Below are 26,276 nucleotides of genomic sequence, written 5' to 3'. Positions count from 1 at the left end.
CTGGCCACTTCTCTGCAGACCCTTTCCAAGTCCTAGCGCCTGGGATAGCCCTTTAATACAGACATCAGTTGTTTCCGTGATCTCTGACTTGGACGACCTCCTGATCAGAGCTCCAGCCAGGGCCCAGATCCTGCAGACTCTTGGTCTTGACCTCCAGTCCTTGTCTCACTTCGGTTGGATGGTCTATCGGGACAAGTCCAACCGCTCTCCTGGGGCTCCAGTTCGACACTGCCTCTGGCCTCTTTCGACTTCACCGAACAATCGTCCGACTCTCGTATCTAGGGTCCGGTGACTTTGGCACCCTGCTCCAGTTTTCCATCTGCTTTTGTATGGATGTCCTGGGTCGGTTGGAGGCCGTGCCATTTTCCCTGCTGATTCTCTTCCGATGGGACAGGTCTCCATTGGCTCTCGACAGTCTTGTCAGTCCCTTCTATGGTGGCTTCGTTTTCCCCCTGATTTTTCAGGGGCATTCCTTCCTGCCCCTCCCTGCCTGTCTGTCGGGCTGGGGAGGTGTTTTCAGGGACCGGATGGTCTGGGGCCTTGGTCTCCCGAGAAGCCCTTTTCCCCTTCAACATGTTGGGATCTAGGGCAATTTTTTTCTTTGCTTGATTCTTGGGAATTTCCCTTCTGGGCTGAACTCAATTGCAGAACCCTGGGATGTGGTCTTCTCGGTTGGTCCTCAGTCGTCCAAGACGAGTGGTCCCCCACATCCAGGGGTGTTTGCAGTGATCTGCAACCCCTGGGGCGCTCCTGGCGTGGACCTCTGCTTCTTCCGCCACAACCGAAGCGTTCCTCTCTCTTGGTCGGGCTTTGCCCTACCTTGTCTGTTTTTCCTCACCTTCCTCTTTTCGCGGTTCTGAGGAAACTCTTAGTAGGGCGCTCCCGCCATTCTCGTGGCCCAGCCGTGGTTCGTCGTCATGGTCAGACTCCTGAAAGACTTAACGCTGCGCCTTCCCTATTGTCCAGACCTCCTAGCTCAGGTCTCTTGTGCCACCCTATTTACCGTCTCTGCTTTTGCCGGTGTGACGGTTGAGACAGCGGTTCTGAGGACCCGTGGTTTCTCTTCCCAAGTGGTTCGCACCATGCTGAGGGCTCACAAGCCTTCCTCTGCAAGACTTACCACCATACCTGGCGGTCTTGTTTCCGTTGGTGTGAAACTCTGCTTTTTTTTCCTCCCGGTCGTGGTTTTCCTTCCCGACCCCTTTCCAGTCGGGGCTGGCCCAAGGGTTGGCCTTCAGCTTCCTTAAGGGTCAAGGTTCGGTCTTTTCCATTCGACGTCCTCTGACGTTCAATTATCATGTCCGAACCTGGTTCAGGGAGTGGCACAAGCTGCCCCTCATCGGTCCCCTTTTTTTCCCTTGGGACTTACACTTGGTCTTGGGTACAAGGCACCCCTTTTGACCCTCTCGGGGACCTTTTTCTTCGCCTCCTTCCCCGGAAGTTGGCATTCCTTATTGCTCTTACCTTTGTTAGGAGGGTGTCAGAGCTGGTAGTTTTCTCCTGCTGTTCTTCCTTCCTGGTTGTATACCAGGACAAGTTGTTTCCCATCCAGGTCCGTCCTTCTTACCTGAGATGGTTTTTGACGTTTTTCATCTCAATGAGAACATTGTCCTACCGTCCTTTTTGTCCGGCTCCTTCTCATCTCTGGAAGCGTTTGTTCCACAACCTGGTTTAACATCACTACATCTATAGTCTTTACAATAAAATTGAAATTAAACTTTTCATATGGCCTCCCCAACCCTGCTGCCCACCCACGGCACAGTGAACCATACACAGGACAGAGCATGCCTTAAAAAAGGTCTATAGAAGACAAGCTGCATACTGAAAGCTAAACCTTCCAAAATAAAGCTGTTAATTTTCTGTATGCTTTTTATTTTATACTTCTACAGGTTCTCATCAGTGGCCACTAGAGGTCTTTGTGCAGAGAATACAGTCAATGTTGCAAACTAACCGATTGTATATAGATGGACTCATGATACTGTGCAATTCTGTAAATTACTTGAATTCTGTGGTTTCCTTTTTCATTGCATTGTTTTCTAAACCAAATTGGCTTGAACCCCACTTTGCAGGCCCTTTCTAGACTGGAAGACATGGAACATAAACTACTAGAGGCCCAAATAAAGTTAGAAGAGGCCTTACAAAAAGTTACTCTGCTGCAAGAACAGCTGTAAGTTATACATGCAGAGCATTGCATTTTCTGTACAGATTTTCTGCCTTTATAACTCTAGTATGCACATGTAAAACATTCCTTTACAGAAGTATTGAACAAGGAGGTTTTTAAAGGGGTACTAATATATTAATATAATATATATATATATATATATATATATATATATATATATATATATATATATTACATTTTTTTTTTTTTTTTTTTTTTTTTTTTTGTCTGCATGAGAAATAAGCCACGCTCCCTCATCTCCCCCCTCCTGAGAACACCGCTCCTCCCCCTGCTCTGTATTCTAAGGACGCAGGTCTGCACAGGAGAAGGAACACAGATAAGTGTTATCTGAAGGGGAGGATGACAAGGTGCACGGGCTGGGGATGTAAGGACTCTAGGGGCTGGGGAATAAATCTCATACTGGGGATGATCTCTATGTGCAGGGGGAGGGGGACTCCTGAATTACACATGCTGGGAGTTGTAGTCCCTGTTTGTGTGTGTGTGTGTGCTAGTGTTTACAACCAGTGTGTCTCCAGCTGTTGCGAAACTACAACTGCCAGCATGCCCTGACAGACTTTAGGCATGCTGGGAGTTGTAGTTTTGCAACAGCTGGTGGCACACTGGTTGAGAAACACTGTTCTAGCCTATTCAGCATAAACATCATGTTACACCAGTGTTTCCACACCAGTGTGCTTCCAGCTGTTGCAAAACCACAAAGGCTGTCAGGGCATGCTGGGAGTTGTAGTTTTGCAACACCTGGAGGCACCCTGGTTGGGAAACACTGGTGTATGCCCTATAGAGGTGTGGTGAACTACAACCCCCAGGAGACTACAGAGGCAGCATGCTGGTGTTATACCACAGACTGAAGACTCCTGAATGACACATGCTGGGAGTTGTAGCCCCTTTTGTGTGTGTATGATAGTGTAACCCAAACATGGCTGCTTATATTAGTGTGCTGTTTATAAGGGGGCCGACCCGGGAAAATAGTAGGATTGGTAAAGGGCGGAACAAACAAAAAGGAGCCGCCCCAAACCATCAAGGCATGTGGCATGCTGGGATTTGTAGTTTTCAGCACAGCAAGAAACAGGAAATAGAAGTAAAGATAGGAAAACAAAGTGGGGGATAAAAAGACAACAAAGAACGGAAATAGAGTAGCCTAAAAAACAAGAATAGAAATGAAACAAAACAAATAGCGCAAGTCAAAAACGGACTTGTTGACCACCAAAGTACCCCTTTAATCCTTCCAGTTATCAGCTGCTGTATGCTCCACAAGAAGTTATATTTCTTTCTAAATTTCTTTTCTATCTGACTACAGTGCTCTCTACTGACACCTGTCTGTCTCAGAAACTGTCAAGAGCAGGATAGGTTTGCTATGGGGATTTACTTCTGCTCTTGACAGGAGCAAATCCCCAGTTAAAATACACTTTTCCTTTTGCAAATCAATAGCATATCTTCATTGTGTTAATACATGCCAGATCTCTGTATTTTTACATATTAAGATTTTAAAACCTTTTTAAGGTAGCTAATTTTTTTTTATGCTACCAATACGAGAATTGTTCTATTAACTCACTGCATACTGTACTTCACCTATTGCTGTAGATTAGCCATGCTGACTCCTCGCCAGAAATCAATCGTGTAGTCTTGGCCTTTCGTTTCCTTTCCATGCTAGATTATGAAAAATGGTATGGTGTATTTGTTCACACAGTGCTGAAACAGAAAAGGAAAGGAATAAGTTGGTGGAGGAAAAAGCGGAGACTGAGAAGAAACTGACAGCTACTCTGGAGCAGATGAGGTGAGTCTTAGAATTGCTAATTCACCTTGCTAATATAAGCTAGAGCTGGGTGGTATGAGCAAAAACGTGTATCACGGTATTTTTGTAAGTGATGGCGGTTCCAATGTGTCCTGGGGGACGCTTCTCTTCCAATACCCCCCCCCCCCATGAATTATCAGCTGCGCTGTCCCCACATTGTCACAGCCAGCGCTCCTCTGCTCATCCTCCTATGAGTTGCGGGCTGCCGATGCTAGAAATCTGTACTGTACTATAAATAACGTTTCCTGGGCTCTGGTACCATCTTCACTGTCCTGTGCTGCGGTCCTCTTGCTGTTTCCTAGGGACGGTAAAGTCGCAGAGCCACCAGCCTATCATCGGCCGGGGCGGGACATCGCTGCAGCTGGTGATAGGCTGAGTGCACTGTCATGTATGAAGCCGGCCTGCTCCTTACATGAGTGGGCTCAGCCTACCAGCGGCCCTAGGCGGGAAATCGCTGCGGCCAGTGATAGGCTGACGGCTCTGTGATGTTCCCATCCCCAGGACTGCAGCGTAGGGAACATCGGAAAGAGAGATAAAGTTTATTTTTGCAGCCCGGGCAACGTAATTTGTTGTACAGTACAGACTTCTAGCGGCGGCCCGCAACTCATGATGAGCAGAGGAGCGCTTGCGGGTGACATGTGCGGACAGCGTAGCTGATAATTCATTGGGGGGGCGGAAGAAAAGCAGAAGAGAGCTTGCGGGTCACATATAATTAGTTCCCTGATGTGGGGACAGCACACTGCGGCAGATAATTCACTCATTCAAGGGGGGGGGGGGGGGAGGGAGAGGCCCAACCGGTATTGCGGTATGGGCAAAATTCATATCGTGCAGTAAAAAATGTTGTTGTTTTGTATGAACCGGTATACCGCCCAGCACTAATATAAGCAACCTAAAGGGGTCAAGAATAAAAAAAAATGAAGTCTTAACAGTGTCACCCCTGTCCATGAGTCAGTATTGTAGCTAGGCCTCAATATACAGTATAAGGCTCAGCTGCTTTACCAGGCACAACCTGTGGCCAGTGTAGCACAGGTTGTGAGGAAAAAATGGTCATGACTTTCTAATCCTGGACAACCTATTTAATGCAAAGAATACTATTCTCAAAAGTGCCTTAGGTGCACATCATCCCTGGTATAGTGATCGTAAGGGCCCATGCACATTTGGGAATTAACTCCAAACAGAATCAGCTTGCAGCAAAATACCATTGATCTCAATAGGATTTTTCTGCTTAGTGCATGCTATGGAAGTGTGGATCAATTAGTCAATGGGACTTTGAATTGCAGGGGTTAATGTGTGCAGCAAATACCACAGGAAATGAACCATGATTCTGGGCTGTGCAGATCTGCTTAGTGAATTCAGCAAGAAAATTCCTTGATAGGGCCCCAACTATAATTTCTATGTAATTTAGAGCTGTTAGTCACTTCTATATCCTACTCAGATCTGCAGACACTGGCAAATATCTAATAGGCATCTTTATGTGTTATCTCCCTTTTAGCTTCCAGATGTCTGTTTGTAAAGTAATAAAATTGTTGTCGCTGCTGAGCTGCAACATGCATGCCTCCCCCTTTCTCTGTAGCTTCAGTACTGAGGCTTATCCATCCATCCATCAATCATGCAGAGAGGGCAGGCAGTAGGTATACATGCTGCAGATCAGCCTCGCTACTAATTTTGATTATCACTTTTTAAACTATCTCTTAATGTCTGCAACTCTCAGCATCATATAGAGCTGACCGATTCCTTTTAAAGGGTTATTTCATCTCTTCTTTGGGCCTCCTAGTTCCTCTTCGGCTTGTTTGCAGCCACTGCAGATGGTTGGTAAGCTAAAACTGGCGAATAAAAAGTAGCACAATTTGTGCAACACTCCTTGAATGAATTGGAGTTGCGCAAATAGTCCCGCAAGCTATGCTGAAACTTGACTCTGGTTGCTATAGACAAGCAAAGATAGCTGTGTGGTTTGTTATATATAGAGATAAAAAATAATAGATATATTATAGTATAAAGTGTATGTGTGTGTGTGTGTGTGTGTGTGTGTGTATATATATATATATATATATGTATATGTATATGTGTGTGTGTGTGTGTGTGTGTGTGTGTGTGTGTGTGTATATTTACACACCGTATTTATCGGGGTATACCACGCACCGGCCTATAACACGCACCCTCATTTTACCAAGGATATTTGGGTAAAAGTTTTTTACCCAAATATCCATGGTAAAATGAGGGTGAGTGTGTGCGCGTGTATACCCCGATATACCCCCAGGAAAGGCAGGGGGAGAGAGGCTGTCACTGCCCGCTTCTCTCCCCCTGCCTTTCCTGGGGTCTAGAGCGCTGCTGTCGGCCCTTCTCACCCCCTGGTTATCGGCGCCGCTGCCCGTTCTGTCCCCCTGACTATCGGTGCCGGCGCCGATAGCCAGGGGGAGAGAAGGGGCAGCGGCACCCATTGCCGGCGCCGCTGCCCCGTTGCCTCCCCCCATCCCCGGTGGCATAATTACCTAAGCCGGGTCCGCGCTGCTGCAGGCCTCCGTCGTGCGTCCCCAGCGTTGTTGCTATGCACGGCGCGGTGCACTGACGTCATGCGCCGCGCCGTTCAGCGCATAGCAACGACGCCGGGGACGCACGACGGAGGCCTGTAGCAGCGCGGACCCGACTCAGGTAATTATGCCACTGGGGATGGGGGGAGGCAACGGGGCAATGGGTGCCGCTGCCCCTTCTCTCCCCCTGGCTGTCGGCGCCGCTTCTCTCCCCCTGGCTATCGGCGCCGGCACCGATAGTCAGGGGGACAGAACGGGCAGCGGCGCCGATAACCAGGGGGTGAGAAGGGCCGACAGCAGCGCTCTAGACCCCAGGAAAGGCAGGGGGAGAGAAGCGGTCAGCGACGGCCTCTCTCCCCCTGCCTTTCCTGGGGGAGTATCGGCGTATAACACGCACACAGACTTTAGGCTAAAAATTTTAGCCTAAAAAGTGCATGTTATACGCCGATAAATACGGTATATATAATATATATAATATAATTATTTCTCTCTATCTCTATAGATCGAGAGGGGGAGGGGGTTCGATCTAGAGAGAGAGAGGTGTGTGTATATTGAGTATTCATACCCTTGCAAATTAAAGCTCATACAAGCTGGCACAAAGCTTGTTTATTTAGAATTTTAGATATGTTTTTGGCTGACATGGAATAAATGTACAGTATATTTGTTCTCAGTGATGTCATTTTGCAAGCTGAAAACTACAAGCTGCTCATGGACAAAGCTGAGGAGCGTTTAAAGGAGAAAGAGCTGGAACAAATAAGCCAAAGAGAGAGCTTCACCCGCAAGGAAGAGGAATTATTGGCCAAAATTAGAGAGCTGGAGGACAAGTATATTGTAATGCTGCAAGAAAAGGGTAAGAATCAGATTATAGTTTAAGTAAATCTACCATTTACTTCAATTAGACAGGCTGCCTAATCCGACTAATGTTAGAGAAAGAAGACAAAGGTGCGCTCCTAGTGTAGAGGTATTAGGTAAGCAAGTGCCCCCATATGGGTTAAAATCTGCTTACCGGAAAATGTTGCGCTGCGGATGCAACACCGTGAATGGCACATAATGTCACAATGGAGATTGAGGTCAGCTGGCCAAGGCATCTTTCTCAAGTGGCTCTAGGTCACTTCAGTGTTAAATAAACATAGATTGGATAGACATCCGGAAAATGGGATTCTGCCAGGCGCTTCTCCTCAAGAAAGAATGACAGTCCAGACCATGCCTATCCAATCTATGTTTAATCTGACTAATGTGTCACTTGTATTACAGTAGCTGGTTTGATAAACTTCCCTAGATTGTTTTCTAATGTTTTTTAACTTTATGCCACCTATTGGTTTTAAGTGTCTAAAACACTTTTAAAAAAAGTTTGCCAGGTTTAACCCCTTAAAACAGGCCATTTTTTTTGCAAATCTGACCTGTTTATTCTGGAATGCGCTTACTTATGAATTTGACTCTGAGATTGTGTTTTTATTTTTTTTTTTTGTGAAACATTCTACTCTGTTAGTGGTAAATTTTTGTTGATACTTGCATCATTTCTTGGTGAGAGATTCCAAAATTTCATAAATTTGAAAAATGTAGCATTTTTCTAACTTTGAAACTCTGCTTGTAAGGAAAATGGTCATGCCAAATTATATATTGATTCCCATATACAATGTCTACTTAATGTTGGCTTTAAGTTGACATGTTTTTTACTTTTTGAAGACATTAGAGGGCTTTAAAAAGTATGGCAGCAATTTTCCAATTTTTCACAAATTTCTAAATCTGAATTTTTCAGGGACCGTTTCAGTTTTGAAGTGAATTTGAGGGTCTTTGTTAGAAATCCCCCATAATGGACCCCATTACTGCACCCCTCAAAGTATTCAAAATGACATTCAGAAAGTTTAACCCTTTAGGTGTTACACAGAAATAGCAGCAAAGTGGAGGAGAAAAATCTGAATCTTAATTTTTTTACACAAACGTGTTTTGTAGCCCCATTTATTTATTTTCAATTTTCTTATGAGGGTAAAAGGAGAAAAAGCCCACCAAATTTTGTAACCCAATTTCTCTACAGTAAGGAAACGCCTTACATGTGGCTGTATAGTACTCTGTGGGTGCACAAGAGGGCTCAGAAGGGAAGGAGCGATATTGGGCTTTTGGAGAGCGAATTTTGCCTAAATGGTTTTTGGGGGGCATGTTGCATTTAGCAAGCCCCCATGGTGCCGGAACAGCATAACAAACCAGCCCCCCCCCCCGGGCACAATATTTGGGGAAACTACACCCCTCAAGGTCTGTAACAAGGGGTACAGTGAGCCTTAACACCCCACAGGTGATTGACAATGGAATTTTTTTTTTTTTCCACTTAAATCCTGGTGTTACCCCAAATTTTACATTTTCACAAGGGTTAATAGAAGAAATGGGGTTACACGTTTCGGGGGGGGCATTTTCGCCTGAGCATATGACTAACCACCGCTTCAAGGGACCTCCAACTTTTTCAGGACGCAGGAACATGGGTGAGCTTTTTTTTTTTTTTTTTTTTTTTTTCACCTCCTCAGGGCTTGGCAGACAGGTGGTCGCCGCCTGGTCACATACTATTCCTGTACGGGCTGTAAGTCTAAAATGCCAGGTGGTTCGGCGAAGTCCACCTGTTTTGCCTCCTCCGCTTCACATCCCACTCCTCCTGTGCCTTCTGCCCAGGACTTCTCCTTCGAGCGTGCGGTCCCTGACCCTCTTCCGTTTTTTTTTTTTTTTGTTTTTTTTCTTGCTTTACAAATGGACCACCCCGCCTACAGTGGACCCTCCAGTCTCTCGCCTATCAAAGTCCACCACTCTTCCTCTGGCTGATGCGGCTTAATTCAAGAATTCCGTGGAAAAACAGATTGAGAACCTGGCAAAATTTTCATTTGAAGCAGTAGGTTCAACCTTCCTGGGTGTCCAAGGCGTTGTCGGCCTGGGCTTCCCAACTTGGCCAAGGCGTTTTTATCCGGGGCTCCTTCAGATGACCTGGCTCTCCAGATCTCATACACTGGCAATAATCTGTGCTCGGCATCTCTAGAGTATGTGTTGTGCGGCCTTGAATGCTGATGCAGCCTCCAAGAAATTCCTCACAGAGATGCCTTTTTCTGGCGGACGTCTTTTTGGTAAACTCCTGGACGAAATTTTTTGAGGCTACGAGCGGTAAGAGCTCTCTGCTCCCTCAGAACAAGTCTGCAAGTCCTCTTCGTTTTAGCCCTTTTGATCCTTTTGCCTCAGGCTGCCAGGACAAGCCAGTGTCCACAGTTTCGGAAGGCTCCTTCCTTCAAAGCGTGTCCCTCCTGGAAGCAGGGCAGCTGCTCTGGGCGCTTTTCCCGCCAAACCAGGTACCCACATACCTACCTCCGCCTGAAGGGGCGCACCCACCAGAGTCGTCTACTCAGGTGGGTGGTCGCCTGCCCCTTTTACGGGACGTTTGGTTGGCACAGGTCCAGGATTCCTGGGTTCGGGACGTCGTTTCCGACAGCTACTGAATAGTTTGGCTCTTTTCCCCAGGACTGTTTTATCCATTCCCGTACCCTCCGTTATCCTGTCCTGGCTTTTCAGTTGGCGCTCCACACCCTCCTTGCACAGGGGGTCATTGTGCCTGTTCCACCCCCAAGAACGTTTTTTGGGGTTTCATTCAAATGTTTGTCGTTACCAAAAAGGGGGGGGGGGGGGGGGGGTCCGTCCAATTCTCGACTTGAAGCTCTTCATTCAGCACCTGCAGCACTTCCAAATGGAATATTTCAGTTCCTTTCTTGCGTCAAAGGACCAGGGCGAATTTGTCCATGCTTACCTCCACATCCCCATTTTTCCGGACCACAAACGGTTCCTCTGTTTTGCTGTCCCTGCAGGTCATTTTTAGTTTGTGGCTCTGCCCTTCGGTCTGGCCATGACTCCCAAGGTCTTTGCGGTGATGATCGCTATTCTCCACTCCCAGGGAGAGTTGGTGCTCCCTCCTTGGCCCAAAATCAAGAGTAGCTCAACATTACACTTCAGACCCTGGCCAGTTTTGGCTGGGTGATCAATCGGTAGAAATCCAACCTCTCTCCCTCTGTCGTTTTGGTTTTTCTGGGGCTTAGTTTCGCTTAGAGTTCTTCTCCCTCTGCACAAGCAGAGTGCTCTGCTGTCCAGGATTTGCCTCTTGTCACCCAGAACCAGTGGCCATCCGTATTTGCATGGCAGTGCTGGGCAAGATGGTGGCGGCCGTGGAAGCCGTTCCGGTGTCTCCCTCTCAGTGGGCCAAATCTCACTGTCCCTCCACCACTGTATCAGTCTGCCTATATCAGCTCGTCAGTCTCTCTCCTTTGGTGGCTCCGCTCTCATCTTCTCTGGGGAGGACACTCGTTACTCCCGCTTTGTTGGCAGGTCTTAATGACCGATGCAAGTCTCCTCTGGGGGGTTCAGCGCTGTTGGTCTCCCCAGGAAGCCTGTCTCCCCATCAATGTCCTGGAACTTCGTACCATCTTTCTTTGTCTTTTCCACTGGGAGTTGTTCCTCCGAGGTCGTCCGGTTCGAGTTCAGATGGACGCCGCCATGGCAGTGGCTTATATAAATTGCCAGGGGGGCACTCGCAGCCTCTTGGAAATGGCGGAAGTGAAGAGGATTCTGGTCTGGACAGAACGTCGGGTTCCCTCCATCTTGGCGATCCACATTCCAGGGTGGACAATTAGGAAGTGGACTTTGAGTCTCCTCGCCTGACCCCAGGGAGTGGTCTCTCCACCCAGAGGTGTTCGCAGCAATTTGTGGCCGTTGGTGGGGGTGGGGGGGTCGACATCTCTGCGTCCAGTTTAAACCGGCAGGTTCCCTAGTTCATGGCAAAGTCCCGCGATCCTCTGTCTCTCGCCGTGGATGAATTTGTCATTCCCTGGGCGCAGTTCGCCCCTCCTTACTACTTCACTCAGCTTCCCCTCCTGCCAAGGGTTGTGAGGAAGCTCAAGGTGGAAGGCATCTCAGCAAGTCGTGTGGCTCCGGATTGGCCCTGGCGCCTGTGGTTTGCCTCTCAGCAGATGTCCCATGCGGCTTCCGGACCATCCCGACCTTTTCAATTTTAATTTATTTATTTTTCTTAAGGTCCTCTCTGCCACCTCAATTCACTGCCGCTGTGTTTGATGGCCTGGCAGTTGAAACCGCAGTGCTGAGGGCTTGAGGTTTCTCTGTCCGGGTCATTCACACCATGCTTCGGGCGCGTAAGCCGTCCTCTTAAGATTTATCATCGCACCTGGCATGCCTACTTACGATGGTACACGGCCCAGGCCCTGTCTGTGTTTTTTTAATTTTTTTTATTTGTTTTTCCCCTTGCCAAACATGCTTTTCTTTCGGCAGGAGGCGCTGGAATCGCGTCTGACGCTCAGTTCCCTTAAAGGGCAGGTGTCAGCATTTTCCATGCTTTTCAGCGCCCTCTGGCATCTGACCTTCATGTTCGCACCTTCCTTCAGGGTGTGGTTCACAAGGCTCCTCCATACAGTTCCCCCCACTCCGCCCTGGGACCTGAATCTGGTACTCAGTTCCTTTTTACAAGGTGCCCCATTCGAAACCCTCAAGGGAGGTCTCTCTTGGCTTCCTTTCTTGGAAGGTGTCCTTTCTCCTGCCACCCTCCTTTTTCTTGTTCTTCATTAGGACAAGGCTGTGCTTTGGCCAGTGCAGTCCTTTCTTCCCAAGGTGGTCTCTGCTTTACATCTGAACGAGGATATTGTTCTTCCCTCCTTCTGCCCAGCTCATTCTCACCCTAAGGAGCATTCTCTCCACAAATTGGATGTGGTCAGGGCTCTGCGAGTCTCTCTGCCACCTCTTCCTTTCGGCGCAGTGATTCGCTGTTTATCATTCTGGAAGGTCAGAGCAAGGGGCTTCCAGCCTCTAAGGCAACAATCTCCCGTTGGATCTGGTCTGCCATATTGGATGCCTATCTTTCTAGATACGAAAGCTCCACCCTTCTGGTTTACGGCTCATTCCACTCGCTTTGTTGAGGCCTCCTGGGCAGTCTACAACAGGGCTTCGGCCCTGCAGATGTGTAAGGCGGCCACATGGTCGGCCGTGCACCTGTTTACCAAATTCTACCTAGGGCACACAGTCTGACGCCTGGTTTGGGCGTAAAGTGTTGCAGGCGGGCAGTGGAATTGCCCTCTGCCTGATTTCTCTCTAGCTGTTTTATGCTTTCCCACCCAGCCTCCTAGTGGCAGCAATGTATACCCACGGTTCCTGTGTCCTCCCCAATGGATCCTCAGAGATTTTACAGGAAGTATGAAAATTTTTTTTCATGGACAATCTGGTTAACACCTGTGGGGTGTAAATGATCACTTCACCCCTTACATTTTGTGAGTGGTGTCTCTTCCAAAATGGGGTCACATGTGGGGGGCTCGCTGTTCTGGCACCATGGGGGCTTTGTAAACTCGCATGGCCTTCAATTCCAGCCAAATTCTTTTACTCCAAAAAAGTTTGTTCCTCCTTTTTTAAGCATTGTAGTGTGCATGCAGATCACATAATATCCACACATGGGGTGTTTTCTTACTCAGGGGGAAAAAAGCCCTATATGCTGGTGCGGTTGGCCCAGAGTTCCTCCTAATGCAAGACTATGCTAGACCTCATGTGGCTGGAGTGTGTCAGCAGTTCCTGCAAGAGGAGGGAATTGATGCTATGGACTGGCCCGCCCGTTCCCCAGACCTGAATTTGATTGAGCACATCTGGGACATCCTATCTCGCGCCATTCACCAATGCCACGTTGCACCACACGTTGACTGTCCAGGAGTTGGCAGATGCTTTAGTCCAGGTCTGGGAGGACATCCCTCAGGAGACCATCCGCCACCTCATCAGGAGAATGCCCAGGCGTTTTAAGGAGGTCATACGGGCACGTGGAGGCCACACACTACTGAGCCTCATTTTGACTTGTTTTAAGGACATTACATCAATTTTGATCAGCCTGTAGTGTGGTTTTCCACTTAGATTTTTGAGTGACTCCATATCCAGACTTTTATGGGTTGATAAATTTGATTTCCATTGATAGCTGAATGTGCTGACAACAAAATCACACACAAATTATGTAAAGACTTTTTTTTTTTTTTAAGCAGTGTACAACTCCCAGCATGTACTGATGGCTGAAGGGCATGCTGGGAGTAGTTATGAAAAAGCTGCAGGCACACAACTCCCAGCAGCACCCCTGCCACCTCACTCCTATCCCTTCATGGTGAGAAACAGTAATTTGCCGTTATGGGGGGGGGGGAGGTGTGTGTGTGTGTGTGTGTGTGAGAGATGATCTCAGGCATTGCCACGGGATGCCTGCTGAACGATAAGTACTGGGACGCAAGGGCGTATCTGTATTCCCTTCGTCCCAACAGGTTATGCCAGAAATCTTGTGCACTTAGTAAATCTGTCCTGTGTTAAAGTGACTATTCTTATTCTTGTATATTATAGAAACTCTTTTAACTGAAAGCAACATGAAAGAAAACAGTTTATCTGCAGAATTAGAAGCCTTAAAGCAGAAAATGAGCCTAGGAGATGGGCAGTGTGAGATCTTACAAAAGCGAGAGGAAGAGCTGAAAATGCTGGTGCAGAAGGAAATGGTAAGATTTGTTACTGTTTGCACATGTCTTGATCTCCCCCAATATGTAAACAAGGACAGAGAATATTGCCCATAGTAACCAATCAGATTACTGCTTTTTAACAAGGCCTCTGCAAAATGAAAGTCTGGTTGCTATGGGCAACTGGGCATCTTTTACTCTGCACAGGTTTTGATAAATCTCCCCCACTGTGCCTTACACCTCTGCTACTAAACTTAGCAACCCCCCCCCCCTCCTTTTCACCTTAGGAAATTTCCACTGCTCTTAAACTGGAACTGCAGAAAGTCCAAGAGGAAATGTTGAAAGAGAGGAGCCTTCTCGAAGATGAACTAGAGGGGGCGCTGGATGAACTTGATAGACTTCAACAACAAGAGGAAGAAGCAGAGAAAATAATTCTCCAACTAGAGCAAGTCAACAGAGAGAGAGCCGAGGAGCTGGCTCACCTAGAAGACACTTTAAAAGGGTATGATGATCTTGTATAGGACAGTGTCTCTCATCTTACAGATCCAGGCAGCTTCTAGCTGCCTTGAGGACTGATTTGATTGAGTCTGCCTGATCTGTATGAGGAATCTGATTCCTCCTAAAAGTCCCGTAAGGGGACTAATAGAGTTTTTATTTTATCTTTATTTATTTTTTTAACACATTTAAAGGGGTATTCCAGATTAATTTTTTTTTTTTTTTTTTTTTTTACTGGAATACTGGCTCCAGAAAGTTAAACAGATTTGTAAATTACTTCTATTAAATAATCTTAATTTCAGCAGCTAAGTACTGGAAGGAGTGAGTTGACTTCTGTCTGACGAGTGCTCTCTACGGACACCTCTCTCAGGAACTGTCCAGAGTAGGAGCAAATCCTCATAGAAAACCTCTCATGCTCTGGACAGTTCCTGGGACAGTAGGGTGTCAGCAGAGAGTACTGTTGTCAGACAGAAAAACTCCACTTCAGCAGCTAAGTACTGGAAGGATTAAGTTTTTTTTATTTTTATGGAATGAATTTACATATCTGTTTTAAAGAGTACCTGTCCTAACAAACTTTGTTAATGTATTAGAAACCACTTTCTAACAACCATGTCATTAAAAAAATCTACAGATTTATTTCACTTGTAAAAACTGTCCACTAGGGGTCTCCCTATATGTCCTGGCTGCAGGTCTCTCATATTGTTCAGACTCTCATAGCCTGGACACTGACGAGCGCTGTGCACGCTGCATGGCGCACCTCAGCTACATTGAACACTGCCTGGAGTTAGCAAGCTTTGAAAGAGAACAATTGTGTAGAAACAAAGGCAATCTGGCACTGCTGCACTCCGCTAGCCAAAGTGTCAAACTCCCTACACACTGGATTCACAGAAAGAACCTCCTCGAGGGTGCAGACCAGGTTTGGACAAGCAGTGTAACTTCAATGCAAAAGAGAAATAAGTTGCACTCACCCGATTGTAGAAGTTCAGATTCAATGCTTTATTCAAAGCTTGCGTGCAGATGTACAGTGAAACACATGCAAGGAGGGAGAGGAGACGCTCTCAGACACGGGTATGCCACAGAAGGCTCCTAGTTAGGCTGGGTTCACACCACGTTTTGTTAAATACGGTTCCCGTATACGGCTGGGAGGAGGGGGGGAGGGGCTTAATCGCGGCGCTTGCACTCAGCCGTATTCGGCAACCGTATTTAATGCATGTCTATGAGCCGACTGGAGTGAACCGCAGCCTCCGGGCGGCTTCGTTTGCGGTTCACTCCGGTCGGCTCACAGACAGCCGTATTCGGGAACCGTATTTAATGCATGAGTGCGGGCGCCGCGATTAAGCCCTGCCCCCTCCTCCCAGCCGTATACGGGAACCGTATTTAACAAAACGTGGTGTGAACCCAGCCTTACACATAATGCAGACTCTTCTTCCGGCCCAGGTACACCGGTATATTGCAAAATAAAAATGTGTTAGGGGTCATTTTTTTTTTTTTTTTTTTTTTTTTTTTTTTTTTTACAAAATTTGGTTTTACCAATTAAAAAAAATTCTTAACTGACGTAAACTAAGCAAATTTTGTTGTTTGTTTGACCAGAAGGTATATGGCGTAAAGAACCCCCACCCCATTTGCATTTTTTTTATTTCACCGAACACTTTTTTTTTTTTTTTTTTTGGGCGCAGAAGTCATAGAAAAAGGAATGGTTTAATTAAAAAGGACAATTTGTCCTGCAAAAAAAAACAGGCAATCATATGTGTCAGTAGAGGGAAAAATAAGAGTTATGGCTATTATAGGGCAAGGAGGAAAAATCGAATGTGCAAAAACTAAACTAATAAAGATCTTATTTTACAGACTATTTTGGATTAAATTATCTTGTGTACCAGGACAAGTGGATTTTCATGAGGGACAAGTAGATTGTGTTCAGTTTTAGTCCCTTGGACAAGTAGGGTTTTTTTTTATTTCCACACCCCTGATATGTGCATATAATTAAATTTTATATATTTACATCATTTCTATTTCTGCACTATAAAGAGATACCATGATTTATGCCCTTATATTGCTAAATGTGTTCCCAAGCAAGCACTATTTCTGAATAGCAATGAAAGTGAAGTGGCATGCCCCTTGTCAGTACCGGTCATCGTTAAAGGAGTTAATAACTAAGTTGTAGTGAAAAGTGGCAGTCTATTGGCATGTGAATAGTGGGTGTATCTAGTGGTAATAACCACATGGAGATTTTATTAAAACCTGTGCTATTGGCAACTAGTCGACTTTTCCAGATTTCTTCTTTTTAAGGCTCTGAAAGATGAAAGAAGCCATCTGATTGGTTACTATGGGCAATTGCACCACTTTTCCTTTGCACAGGTTTTGATGAGGTTTTTTTTTCTTTTTATATATAGATAGAGATAGATAGATATAATATATTAATTAAAAAAAAAAAAAAAAAAAAAATATATATATATGTATGTATGTATGTATGTATGTATATATATATATATATATATATGTATATTAATATAATATAATATAATTAATATAATATAATTAATATATAATATAATATATAGCGCGCTATTGGCTCCTGCTAACAAGGATTGTCTCGTCTCTTCCAGGAAAAATCAAGAGTTGGAAAAAGCCAGACAAAAGCATAAAATAAAAAATTCAAAGTTGAAAGAAGAACATGCTAGCGCTTTGTGTAAACTTTCTGAATATGAAAGGTACCTACAACAGTATTGGCATTATTATAGATCTTAAATGAAATTGTTCCCAAAAGGAAATGTTACCCTTTATGCTGAATATATTTTTCTGCAAGTTAAAAAAAAAAAAAAAAAGGCTACTGATACACAATAAAGGAATGCTTGCATTCTACTTCTTGGAAAATTTTTGTATAGTTTTAACCCTTTCCTGGTGCGTTGAAGGCAGATAAACCTCACCGTAAATTAATGATTATGTCCATGACATCAGCAGCCAGCGTTCTCCGTAACCTATATGGCGCACACCCTTCTGCAACAGCAGGGGGCAGTATTAACACAGATCCTGTCCAATGTCACATTCACTGTAGGTCCACAAGTAAACCTAGCACAAATCTGCACTGTCAAGTGCCTGGATCCCAGTTTCTAAACAGCCTTGTGACGAGTTTGCCCGAGACGTTGCATCCAGATCTTTAAAATAAGGTTTTTGAAATGCAGAGATGAAAAACTGAAAACCACTGTCTTTAACCCTTTAAAGGGGTACTCCGGTGGAAAACTTTTATTTATTTATTTATTTATTTTTTAATCAACTGGTGCCAGAAAGTTAGTTTTTGTAAATTACTTATGTTAAAAAAAATCTTTACCCTTCCAGTACTTTTTAGCAGCTGTATGCTACAGAGGAAATTCTTTTCTTTTTGAATTTTTTTTTTTTGTCCAGTGCTTTGCTGACACCTGATGCCCATATCAGGAACTGTCCAGAGCAGGAGAAAATCCCCATTGCTAACCCATGCTGCTCTTGACAGTTCCTGACATGGACAGATGAGGTGTCAGTAGAGAGCACTGTGGACAAGAAAAAAAGATTAAAAAAAGAGGAGAATTTCCTCTGTAGCATACAGCTGCTAAAAAGTACTGGAAGGGTAAAGATTTTTTAATTGAAGTAACTTATAAATCTGTTTAAATCAACTGGTGCCAGAGAGTTAGTGTTCCATTGGAGTACACCTTTTAAGTACATGGCCCTGTTGTGGCCTTGTGTAAAAAAAAAAAAAAAAAAAAAAAAAAAATGGTGTCAATGTGTTTTTTTTTTTTTTTTTCCCCCATAAAGAACACCTTGGATTATCTTGTATATTAAGATATGGAGTGGATCACCTTTTTAATTGCGTTACCCTTTTTTTTTTTTTTTCTCCTTAGTTTCCAGGTTTCAGCAACAACAGAACTTGAGTCTCTAAAATCGACTAATGCTCTCTTACTTGAGAAGATTGCTCTTACAGAAGAAGATGGTAAAAGGCTACATCAAGATCTTGAAAGTGAAGTAAAAGGAAAACAAGAGTTGGAATTGCAAATCTGTAAACTGAAAGCAGAGTCCATCCAAACTAAGGAAGAGTTAGAAAACATGTTACTTGAGCTCCAGGAGTCATTGAACACAGAAAAAAGACTAAATGAGCAGCTTGTTGAGCTTCACGAGGCCTCGGTAAAACGTGAGGGTGAGTTAAAACTGCAACTTCATGAGCTCGAGGTGTCTTCTACCAAGACTAAGGAAGAGTTAGATCAACAACTCATCGAGCTTCAGAAATCCTTGGCAAAAGTTAAGGAAGACTTGCAACAACAGCTTCTCATCGTCCAGGAATCCTCAGAGAAAACTAAAGGTTTGGAACAGCAGCTTCTCAAGCTCCAAGAATCCGCTAAAACTAAGGAAAGATTAGAACAGCAACTCCTTGAGCTCCAGGAATCCTCAGAGAAAACTAAAGGGTTGGAACAAAATCTCCAGGTATCCACAACAAAAACTAAAGTATTAGAGCTGCAGCTTCTCCAGCTCCAGGAATCTTCTGGTCAGACTATGGGAAGACTAGAACAACAGATTACTGACCTCAAAGGGGAAAAGGAGGTATTGGAGCAGCAGTTGTATGAGCTGCAAGAAACTTCATGCAAAACTAAGGAACAATTGCAGCAGCAGTTGGAGCTTCAGGACATTGCAATTAAAACTAAAGAAATGTTGGAGAAAAAACTTTCTGATCTACAGGAAAACTCAAAGAGCACAAAGGAAGGACTAGAGAAACAGCTCTCAGATCTGCAAGATTCATCAAGCAAAACAGTGTTTGAGTTGGAGCTTCAGGTACTTGAGTTGCAGAAAGAAGCTTCCAAAACAAGAAATGAAATGGAGAGAAAAAATAAAGAACTGTTGGAGAGAGAAATTCACGAGCTGAACATTGCTTCTAATAAAATCAGGAAAGAACTGGAGCAGCAAATTCATGAGCTACAAGAATCCACAAAGACAACAAATGAATTGTTGGAGAAGCAAGTTAGTGACCTTCAGAAGACCTTGGTTACAACAGAACATGAGCTGGATGAGCGAAATGGTGAACTTGAAAGTCTTAAATCCCAGTTCAAAGAGCTGCAAGAGGAATATTTAAGGTAAGACTCTCTGTTAAGTCATCATATATTCATCAAATATATATAATATTATTATAAAGTGTGTGTGTATATATAATATGTATGTGTGAATGTATAGATTATGAAATATATGTAATTTACAGTAAAAAATCGGAATCTAATGAGGCGCTTTTGTCGGAAGCAAACAAGTGGCGTACAATGTTTGAAGAGTTGCAGAATAAAATCCGTCCATTTCAGGTAGGCTTGTTTACTAGCATTCCTTCTATGTATAGGTGAACTGGTGTATAGGGAGTACTCCTAGCTTACATGATTGGATTGCTTGGAGCTGTGTCACAAGTAATGAATGCATCCAAATAGTACCAAATTTGCAGCTCACATGAGGTCACCTTGTAATGGGTACATGTTGGCACGTAATCTGCATAGTAACATGTGCTTAAGATTTCCCTCTATGCTCTTTATTCTGACTACATGTGTCATAAACTACATGTTTGGTAGAAAGGAGAAGATGCTGGTTCTTGTGGATGCACTTCTGACTTAATTATTAAGTTAAAGTTTAGTTGGTGACTAATAGTGATTAACCCTATCAGTTACTGTGGCCTTGTATCCAGTTGATGGGCATAACTGCAGGAATTGTTGTTGTATTAAAAACAGAAGTTCTTAAAGGTTACCTATAACTTCCTCTTCTGAAGGCTTAATGCATTACTATCATAAAAAAAGAACAAAAAAAAAAGTTTTGATCAGACATGCTCTGTGCTGGACCCCCACAATCTCTAGCTGTAACCGGGAGAAGTGCCCAGATATAGCTTGAAGGGAGAGAACTTCACTCCCCAGCTTCTTAATCAATCTAGTTACAGTAGACGAGCTCCTTATGCTTTACTCCCCAGCTCATTGTAAGTCTGTCACTATCTTTATCAGTGGGGGTCCCAGCCCCAAGACAGATTTAAGAAAAGTAATGATTTTGAATGACATTAACTCCTCTAGAGATTATCCCTAGCATATATTGATATCCAGCGGCTTTCATGTGAGGGTCCATATGCATGTCTGGAATCTGATAACCTCTCTGCAAAAAAATCTAGAAGACTAAAATTTCCTGTTAATAATTCATGTACAAAAGGGATTTGGAAATGGTCATGTGTTTTTTTTTTTTTTTGTTTTGGATATCTCAGTTTTTAACACGGTAAGCATTTTCTTGTTCCTCTGCTTTGTGTATCTAAATTCACTACAGCAACAATTGGATGCATTTGAAGCTGAGAAAAATGCTTTACTTAATGAACATGGAGCAGCCCAGGATGAACTGAACAAACTTAGTGAAGCATATGCCAAGCTGCTTGGGCATCAGAATCAAAAGCAGAAGATTAAGCACGTCATGAAGCTGAAGACAGAGAACACTCAGCTTAAGCAGGTACTGTTTACTGTGTGACTTGTTATGGTGTCTCGTGAGTTCAACAATGGTCAATCTGCTTTATAGTGGTTTGTGCTTCCCCCTTCCCTCTTTGCCTATATGGATTCCACTTTCCCAGTAACCATGCACACTTGGTGGCTTTTGTATTGACGAATACTTGGTAACTAACCATATTGCCTTACAGCACTTGACTCTAACCAGGCCCTTAATTGGTTGTAGAGAGATACGGGAAGCATACTTGATGGTATAGGACCCATATATGAGACTTTTTAAGTGTCTTATATTTCATTGTGTAACACGGACAGGCAGAATGTTAAAATACAGAAATATTGCAATTTTTATAGACGCTGTTGTAAGTTTTCATGGTTGAGTTTTCCGTAGACTAAAAGTAAAAAAATAACTTCTATAGAAAGTATGTACTTTACATGTGCCCTAAAATGGTGTCATAAAAAAGAAAGAAAAGAAAAAATTGCCATTATGTCAATATAGAAATGGTTAAAGGAAATCTGTCACCAGTGTCACCTGCACTAACCTGTTGGTACCAACAGTGCAGGTGACACTGACAACTGTTCTTACCTTGTTCTGTTCTATGGTGGGGATCTTCGGTAATCTCCTCTGTTAGCTCCGCTTTGGGCACCCGGCTTGGGGCACGGGTGGAGCTTAGTGACATCACCGCTGCTGTTCTCTCACGTCGGGACCCAGCAGGGAGCAGCAGCCGGTGATGTCACTAAGCCCCGCCCATGCCCCAAGCCATTGCTGCTCTGTGCTGGGTCTCGCAGCAGCGGTGACTTCAGTATTCTCCACCCGTGCCCTGAGTGGAGCTAACAGAGGAGATTACCGGAGACTTACACACACACACACACACACACACACACCGGGTCAAGGAGAGAGGATAAAACATTTTAGCTCAACACTGACATTTTTTCCCAAAATATATGGATTGCTGGAGATAATAGTCTGTAGATAGTATAAACACATATTCAGCAAGCCATTTAATTAGTCTGGATTCACGGACTTAAGTTCATTCATTAGGAATGTGAATGCACAGTGTTGTAGTTTTAATACACCACTGCTACCTATTATATATTTTTATAATTTTTCTCCTTCCCTCCATAGGAGGTGACCAAACTAAGAGCACAGCTTTCAAAGGAGAAACAAATGGAAAAGCAGCAATCTCAATTAAAAGACCAACAAGGTGTAAAGAGATTTGATTCATCTAAAGCATTCCAGCATGACGTCAAGGAAAATGTGTATCCTAAAGCCCCATTAAGAGAAGGTAAAATCAGATTATGCATCCTTATCCTTAATACTGACAACAGACTGGTGATATACAGTTATCATGTCCTGCATTGTAATAAATACGGCACTCTCTGGAAGCGTGGGTGCTTGGTCAGGGTCCCAAGCTGTTTCAATCAAAATTGGATTGCACTAATAAAATTCTTCGGAGTTCACTGCAAGTGGAGTGCCACGTTACTTTCTTATAGTATTGTTTCCTGCTTATGTTCTGCATGATACAGATTACTTATTCATTCTCTTTCTTGCAGTATTTACTTGGAAATGAATGTAAATAATTTTGTTTGCTAGTGTGTATCTTCATACTCTCTCAATTTGTTTGCGTATAAAGTGTTTAACCCCTTAAGGACGCAGGACGTAAATGTACGTCCTGGTGAGGTGGTACATTTACGTCCTAAGCATAACCGCGGGCATCGGAGCGATGCCCGTGTCATGCGCGGCTGATCCCGGCTGCTGATCGCAGCCAGGGACCCGCCGGCAATGGCCGACGTCCGCGATCTCGCGGGCGTCCGCCATTAACCCCTCAGGTGCCGGGATCAATACAGATCCCGGCATCTGCGGGAGTTCGCGATTTAAATGAACGATCGGATCGCCCGCAGCGCTGCTGCGGGGATCCGATCATTCATAACGCCGCACGGAGGTCCCCTCTCCTTCCTCCGTGCGGCTCCCGGCGTCTCCTGCTCTGGTCTGTGATCGAGCAGACCAGAGCAGATGACCGATAACACTGATCTGTTCTATGTCCTATACATAGAACAGATCAGTATTAGCAATCATGGTATTGCTATGAATAGTCCCCTATGGGGACTATTCAAGTGTAAAAAAAAAATGTAAAAAAATTTAAAAGTAAAAGTAAAAAAAAAGTGAAAAATCCCCTCCCCCAATAAAAAAGTAAAACGTCCGTTTTTTTCCTATTTTACCCCCAAAAAGCGTAAAAAACTTTTTTTTATAGACATATTTGGTATCGCCGCGTGCGTAAATGTCCGAACTATTAAAATAAAATGTTAATGATCCCGTACGGTGAACGGCGTGAACGAAAAAAAATAAAGTCCAAAATTCCTACTTTTTAAATACATTTTATTAAAAAAAAAATTATAAAAAGTATATTAAGTTTTTTATATGCAAATGTGGTATCAAAAAAAAGTAGATCATGGCGCAAAAAATGAGCCCCCATACCGCCACTTATACGGAAAAATAAAAAAGTTAGAGGTCATCAAAATAAAGGGATTATAAACGTACTAATTTGGTTTAAAAGTTTGATTTTTTTTTTAAGCGCAACAATAATATAAAAGTATATAATAATGGGTATCATTTTAATCGTATTGACCCTAAGAATAAAGAACACACGTCATTTTTACCATAAATTGTACGGCGTGAAAACAAAACCTTCCAAAATTAGCAAAATTGCGTTTTTCGTTTTAATTTCCCCACAAAAATAGTGTTTTTTGGTTGTGCCATACATTTTATGATATAATGAGTGATGTCATTACAAAGGACAACTGGTCACGCAAAAAATAAGCCCTCATACTAGTCTGTGGATGAAAATATAAAAGAGTTATGATTTTTAGAAGGCAAGGAGGAAAAAATGAAAAAGTAAAAATTAAATTGTCTGAGTCCTTAAGGCCAAAATGGGCTGAGTCCTTAAGGGGTTAAATGGACACAGTCAGATACATAAAACTTTCATGTTGTACATCTTGGCAAAACAAAGTTTGGTACTATACTTAAGAAAATTTCATTTCCTTGGTTGGGCTAGTACTCCACTGTGCTCTCTCCTGTCCTATCAGACAGAGTGCTAGCCCACCCTCACTTACTGGACTCTGTCCATGCCTGTGTTTTGGCTTGGACAAAAATAGCTGTAGACAAAATACACTCCTCGCTGAGCAAGAATGGGTCCCATTCTGGGATCAGATACTTCTCTCCCAACCTGTGGATGGGGAGAAGTTAATTTTGGCTGCACACCATTTAGGGCTCTTTCATATGCTGTATTTTTTTAATCTGTATTTGTAGAATAAAATCCTGAGATTGGCCTAATGGAAAGACTTCAGAATCTCTTGTGTTCTGGACCCACTCCTAGTTTTGGTTACACATAGTGATACATTATCCTGCTGTGTGATAGTGCTTCTGATTCGATGACCACAGTTTTTTTTTTTCTCTAAACATCTGAATATACAGCAGAGAAGGAAAGTTTCCAAACTTTAAAGGGGTGATCAACCCTTTGAAATATATTTTCACAAATATCTAGCACAGAAGCATGACTACTAGCTGCAGCCAGGAGGGACCAGTGCACCCATAGGAGCTTCTGTATTGGCTGAGAGGCTAGTTATTAATGGGGTTATCCGGCAAGAGATGGTGGGGGTACAAAACTATGCCAGACTGTGAGGGATAAAAACACAAACTTTTACTTGCTTCCAGAGCTCCCACAAAGCCTCAGGGGTGCTGCTCTGGTCCCCTGGTGTGAAAGTCTTAGGAGCTGCAGTGTGACATGTTGTCCCCGGGCCCATTGTCTCATACTGTTGCTCAACAAATCGCTGGCTGCAACGATATGCTGAGTGGCAGGATAAAACTTTGGGTGCTTCCGGAGTCACTCTACAGGTCAGAAAGGCTTTCATTGTGGGAGTGCTGGAGGTGAGTAATTGTTCATTTTTGTTTTTTATACTCCTCTCCTGCCTGATGACCCCTTTTAAGTATTATATTCTAACTTTCCAGACAAATGGGGGAGGGAGGTTTATAAAGGGTGGATATTAGAAGAAAAAATTATATGAATGCATGCAGATATGACCCTTTAAAACCTATTAAATATTTTTTTTTTCTTCTACAGGAAACAGAAACAAGTGCTGAGGAGCGATTTCCACATGTACAATGTGTTACTATTCTGTTACTGTATATTTAGTCACATAAAATATGCAATATAATCATGTAAATAAGTTTTAAAATTTCACATATGCACTTTTATTGTTTTTTAATAAAGATTTTACCAATGTATAAGACTGGTTGCAACAGTTAAAAAGGGGTGCCTCCACCCTTACCCCACCCACCCAGATGTACTAATGTGTAACTTTTCTGGTATATCCAAGGGGTTCAAAACTTAAGGAACCTAATCAGTGATGCCCATTTTTGAGAGAATTGGTCTATAGGGTGCAGCCCAGTTTATATAGATATACAAAGCTTCATTCAATTTTTTTCAATCTTTTTACCTATTTCTCCAGAATGCAAGACCACAAACCAGGGGAAACTTCAACCATTAACATTTTACACTAGGGGTTCATTTTCCACATGGGGACAACGTAACACTGTAGATCAAAGGTTCTGTCACATTAGGACACACACAATCACCACCTTGGCTGCTGTGTTAAGGATGTGTTAATGTGAGGCCTTAACCCCTACAGGACCCATGAAATACCGGTACGTCTAAAATAGTGTCTTTTTGGTCACTTTTTATATCACGAAAAAATGAATAAAAGGATCAAGAAGTCGTAGGAATACAAAAATTGTACTGCTAAAAACTTCAGATCACGGCACAAAAATTCAGCCCTCATACCACCCCATACGTGGAAAAAGTTATAGGGGTCAGAAGATGACCATTTTAAACGTGTAAATTTTCCTGCATGTAGTTATGATTTTTTTCCAGAAGTATGACAAAATCAAACCTATAAGTAGGGTATCATTTTAACCGTATGGTTCTACAAAATAGAGGTGTCATTTTTAACAAAAAATCTACTGTGTAGAAACGGAAGCTCCCAAAAGTTACAAAATTGGCTTTTTTTTTTTTTTTTCCAATTTTGTCTCACAATGATTTTTTTTTTTTTTCGTTTCGCTGTAGATTTTTGGGTAAAATGACTGTCATTACAAAGTAGAATTGGTGGCACAAAAAATAAGCCATCATATGGATTTTTAGGTGCAAAATTGAAAGTTTTGATTTTCTAAAGGTAAGGAGGAAAAAATGGAAAACCCCCGGGTGCTTAAGGGGTTAAACTGAGTGACTAACGCTATGCTATTTTGCAGTGTGTCGACGTAAGCAAATTCACACCACA

General features: G+C 43.5%; 2 protein-coding genes across 3 annotated transcripts in view; one reads left to right on the top strand and one right to left on the bottom strand.

Moving 5' to 3' along the window:
* The window catches only part of NUDCD2 (NudC domain containing 2), a 61,710-nt gene extending 57,870 nt beyond the window's left edge, over positions 1 to 3,840 (bottom strand). The window contains exon 1 of the mRNA XM_056516657.1: positions 3,749 to 3,840. Within this exon, the coding sequence (XP_056372632.1) occupies positions 3,749 to 3,825 (77 nt within the window). The 5' untranslated portion in view covers positions 3,826 to 3,840. The remainder of the gene's footprint in view (positions 1 to 3,748) is intronic.
* LOC130267237 (hyaluronan mediated motility receptor-like) overlaps positions 1 to 25,240 on the top strand; it is a 63,090-nt gene extending 37,850 nt beyond the window's left edge. Inside the window, exons 11-21 of one of the 2 annotated variants that reach the window (XM_056516654.1) lie at positions 2,070 to 2,167; positions 3,867 to 3,953; positions 7,171 to 7,349; positions 13,883 to 14,031; positions 14,277 to 14,491; positions 17,088 to 17,192; positions 18,354 to 19,574; positions 19,697 to 19,790; positions 20,779 to 20,955; positions 22,072 to 22,231; positions 25,064 to 25,240. In XM_056516654.1, the coding sequence (XP_056372629.1) occupies positions 2,070 to 2,167; positions 3,867 to 3,953; positions 7,171 to 7,349; positions 13,883 to 14,031; positions 14,277 to 14,491; positions 17,088 to 17,192; positions 18,354 to 19,574; positions 19,697 to 19,790; positions 20,779 to 20,955; positions 22,072 to 22,231; positions 25,064 to 25,083 (2,505 nt within the window). In that variant the 3' untranslated portion in view covers positions 25,084 to 25,240. The remainder of the gene's footprint in view (positions 1 to 2,069; positions 2,168 to 3,866; positions 3,954 to 7,170; positions 7,350 to 13,882; positions 14,032 to 14,276; positions 14,492 to 17,087; positions 17,193 to 18,353; positions 19,575 to 19,696; positions 19,791 to 20,778; positions 20,956 to 22,071; positions 22,232 to 25,063) is intronic. The other variant, XM_056516655.1, reaches the window with a different exon arrangement.
* Positions 25,241 to 26,276: the final 1,036 nt, after the last annotated feature.

The sequence above is a fragment of the Hyla sarda genome, chromosome 4, assembly GCF_029499605.1.
Source record: "Hyla sarda isolate aHylSar1 chromosome 4, aHylSar1.hap1, whole genome shotgun sequence".
NCBI lineage: Eukaryota > Metazoa > Chordata > Amphibia > Anura > Hylidae > Hyla > Hyla sarda.
This window is presented reverse-complemented; position numbering and strand designations above follow the sequence as displayed.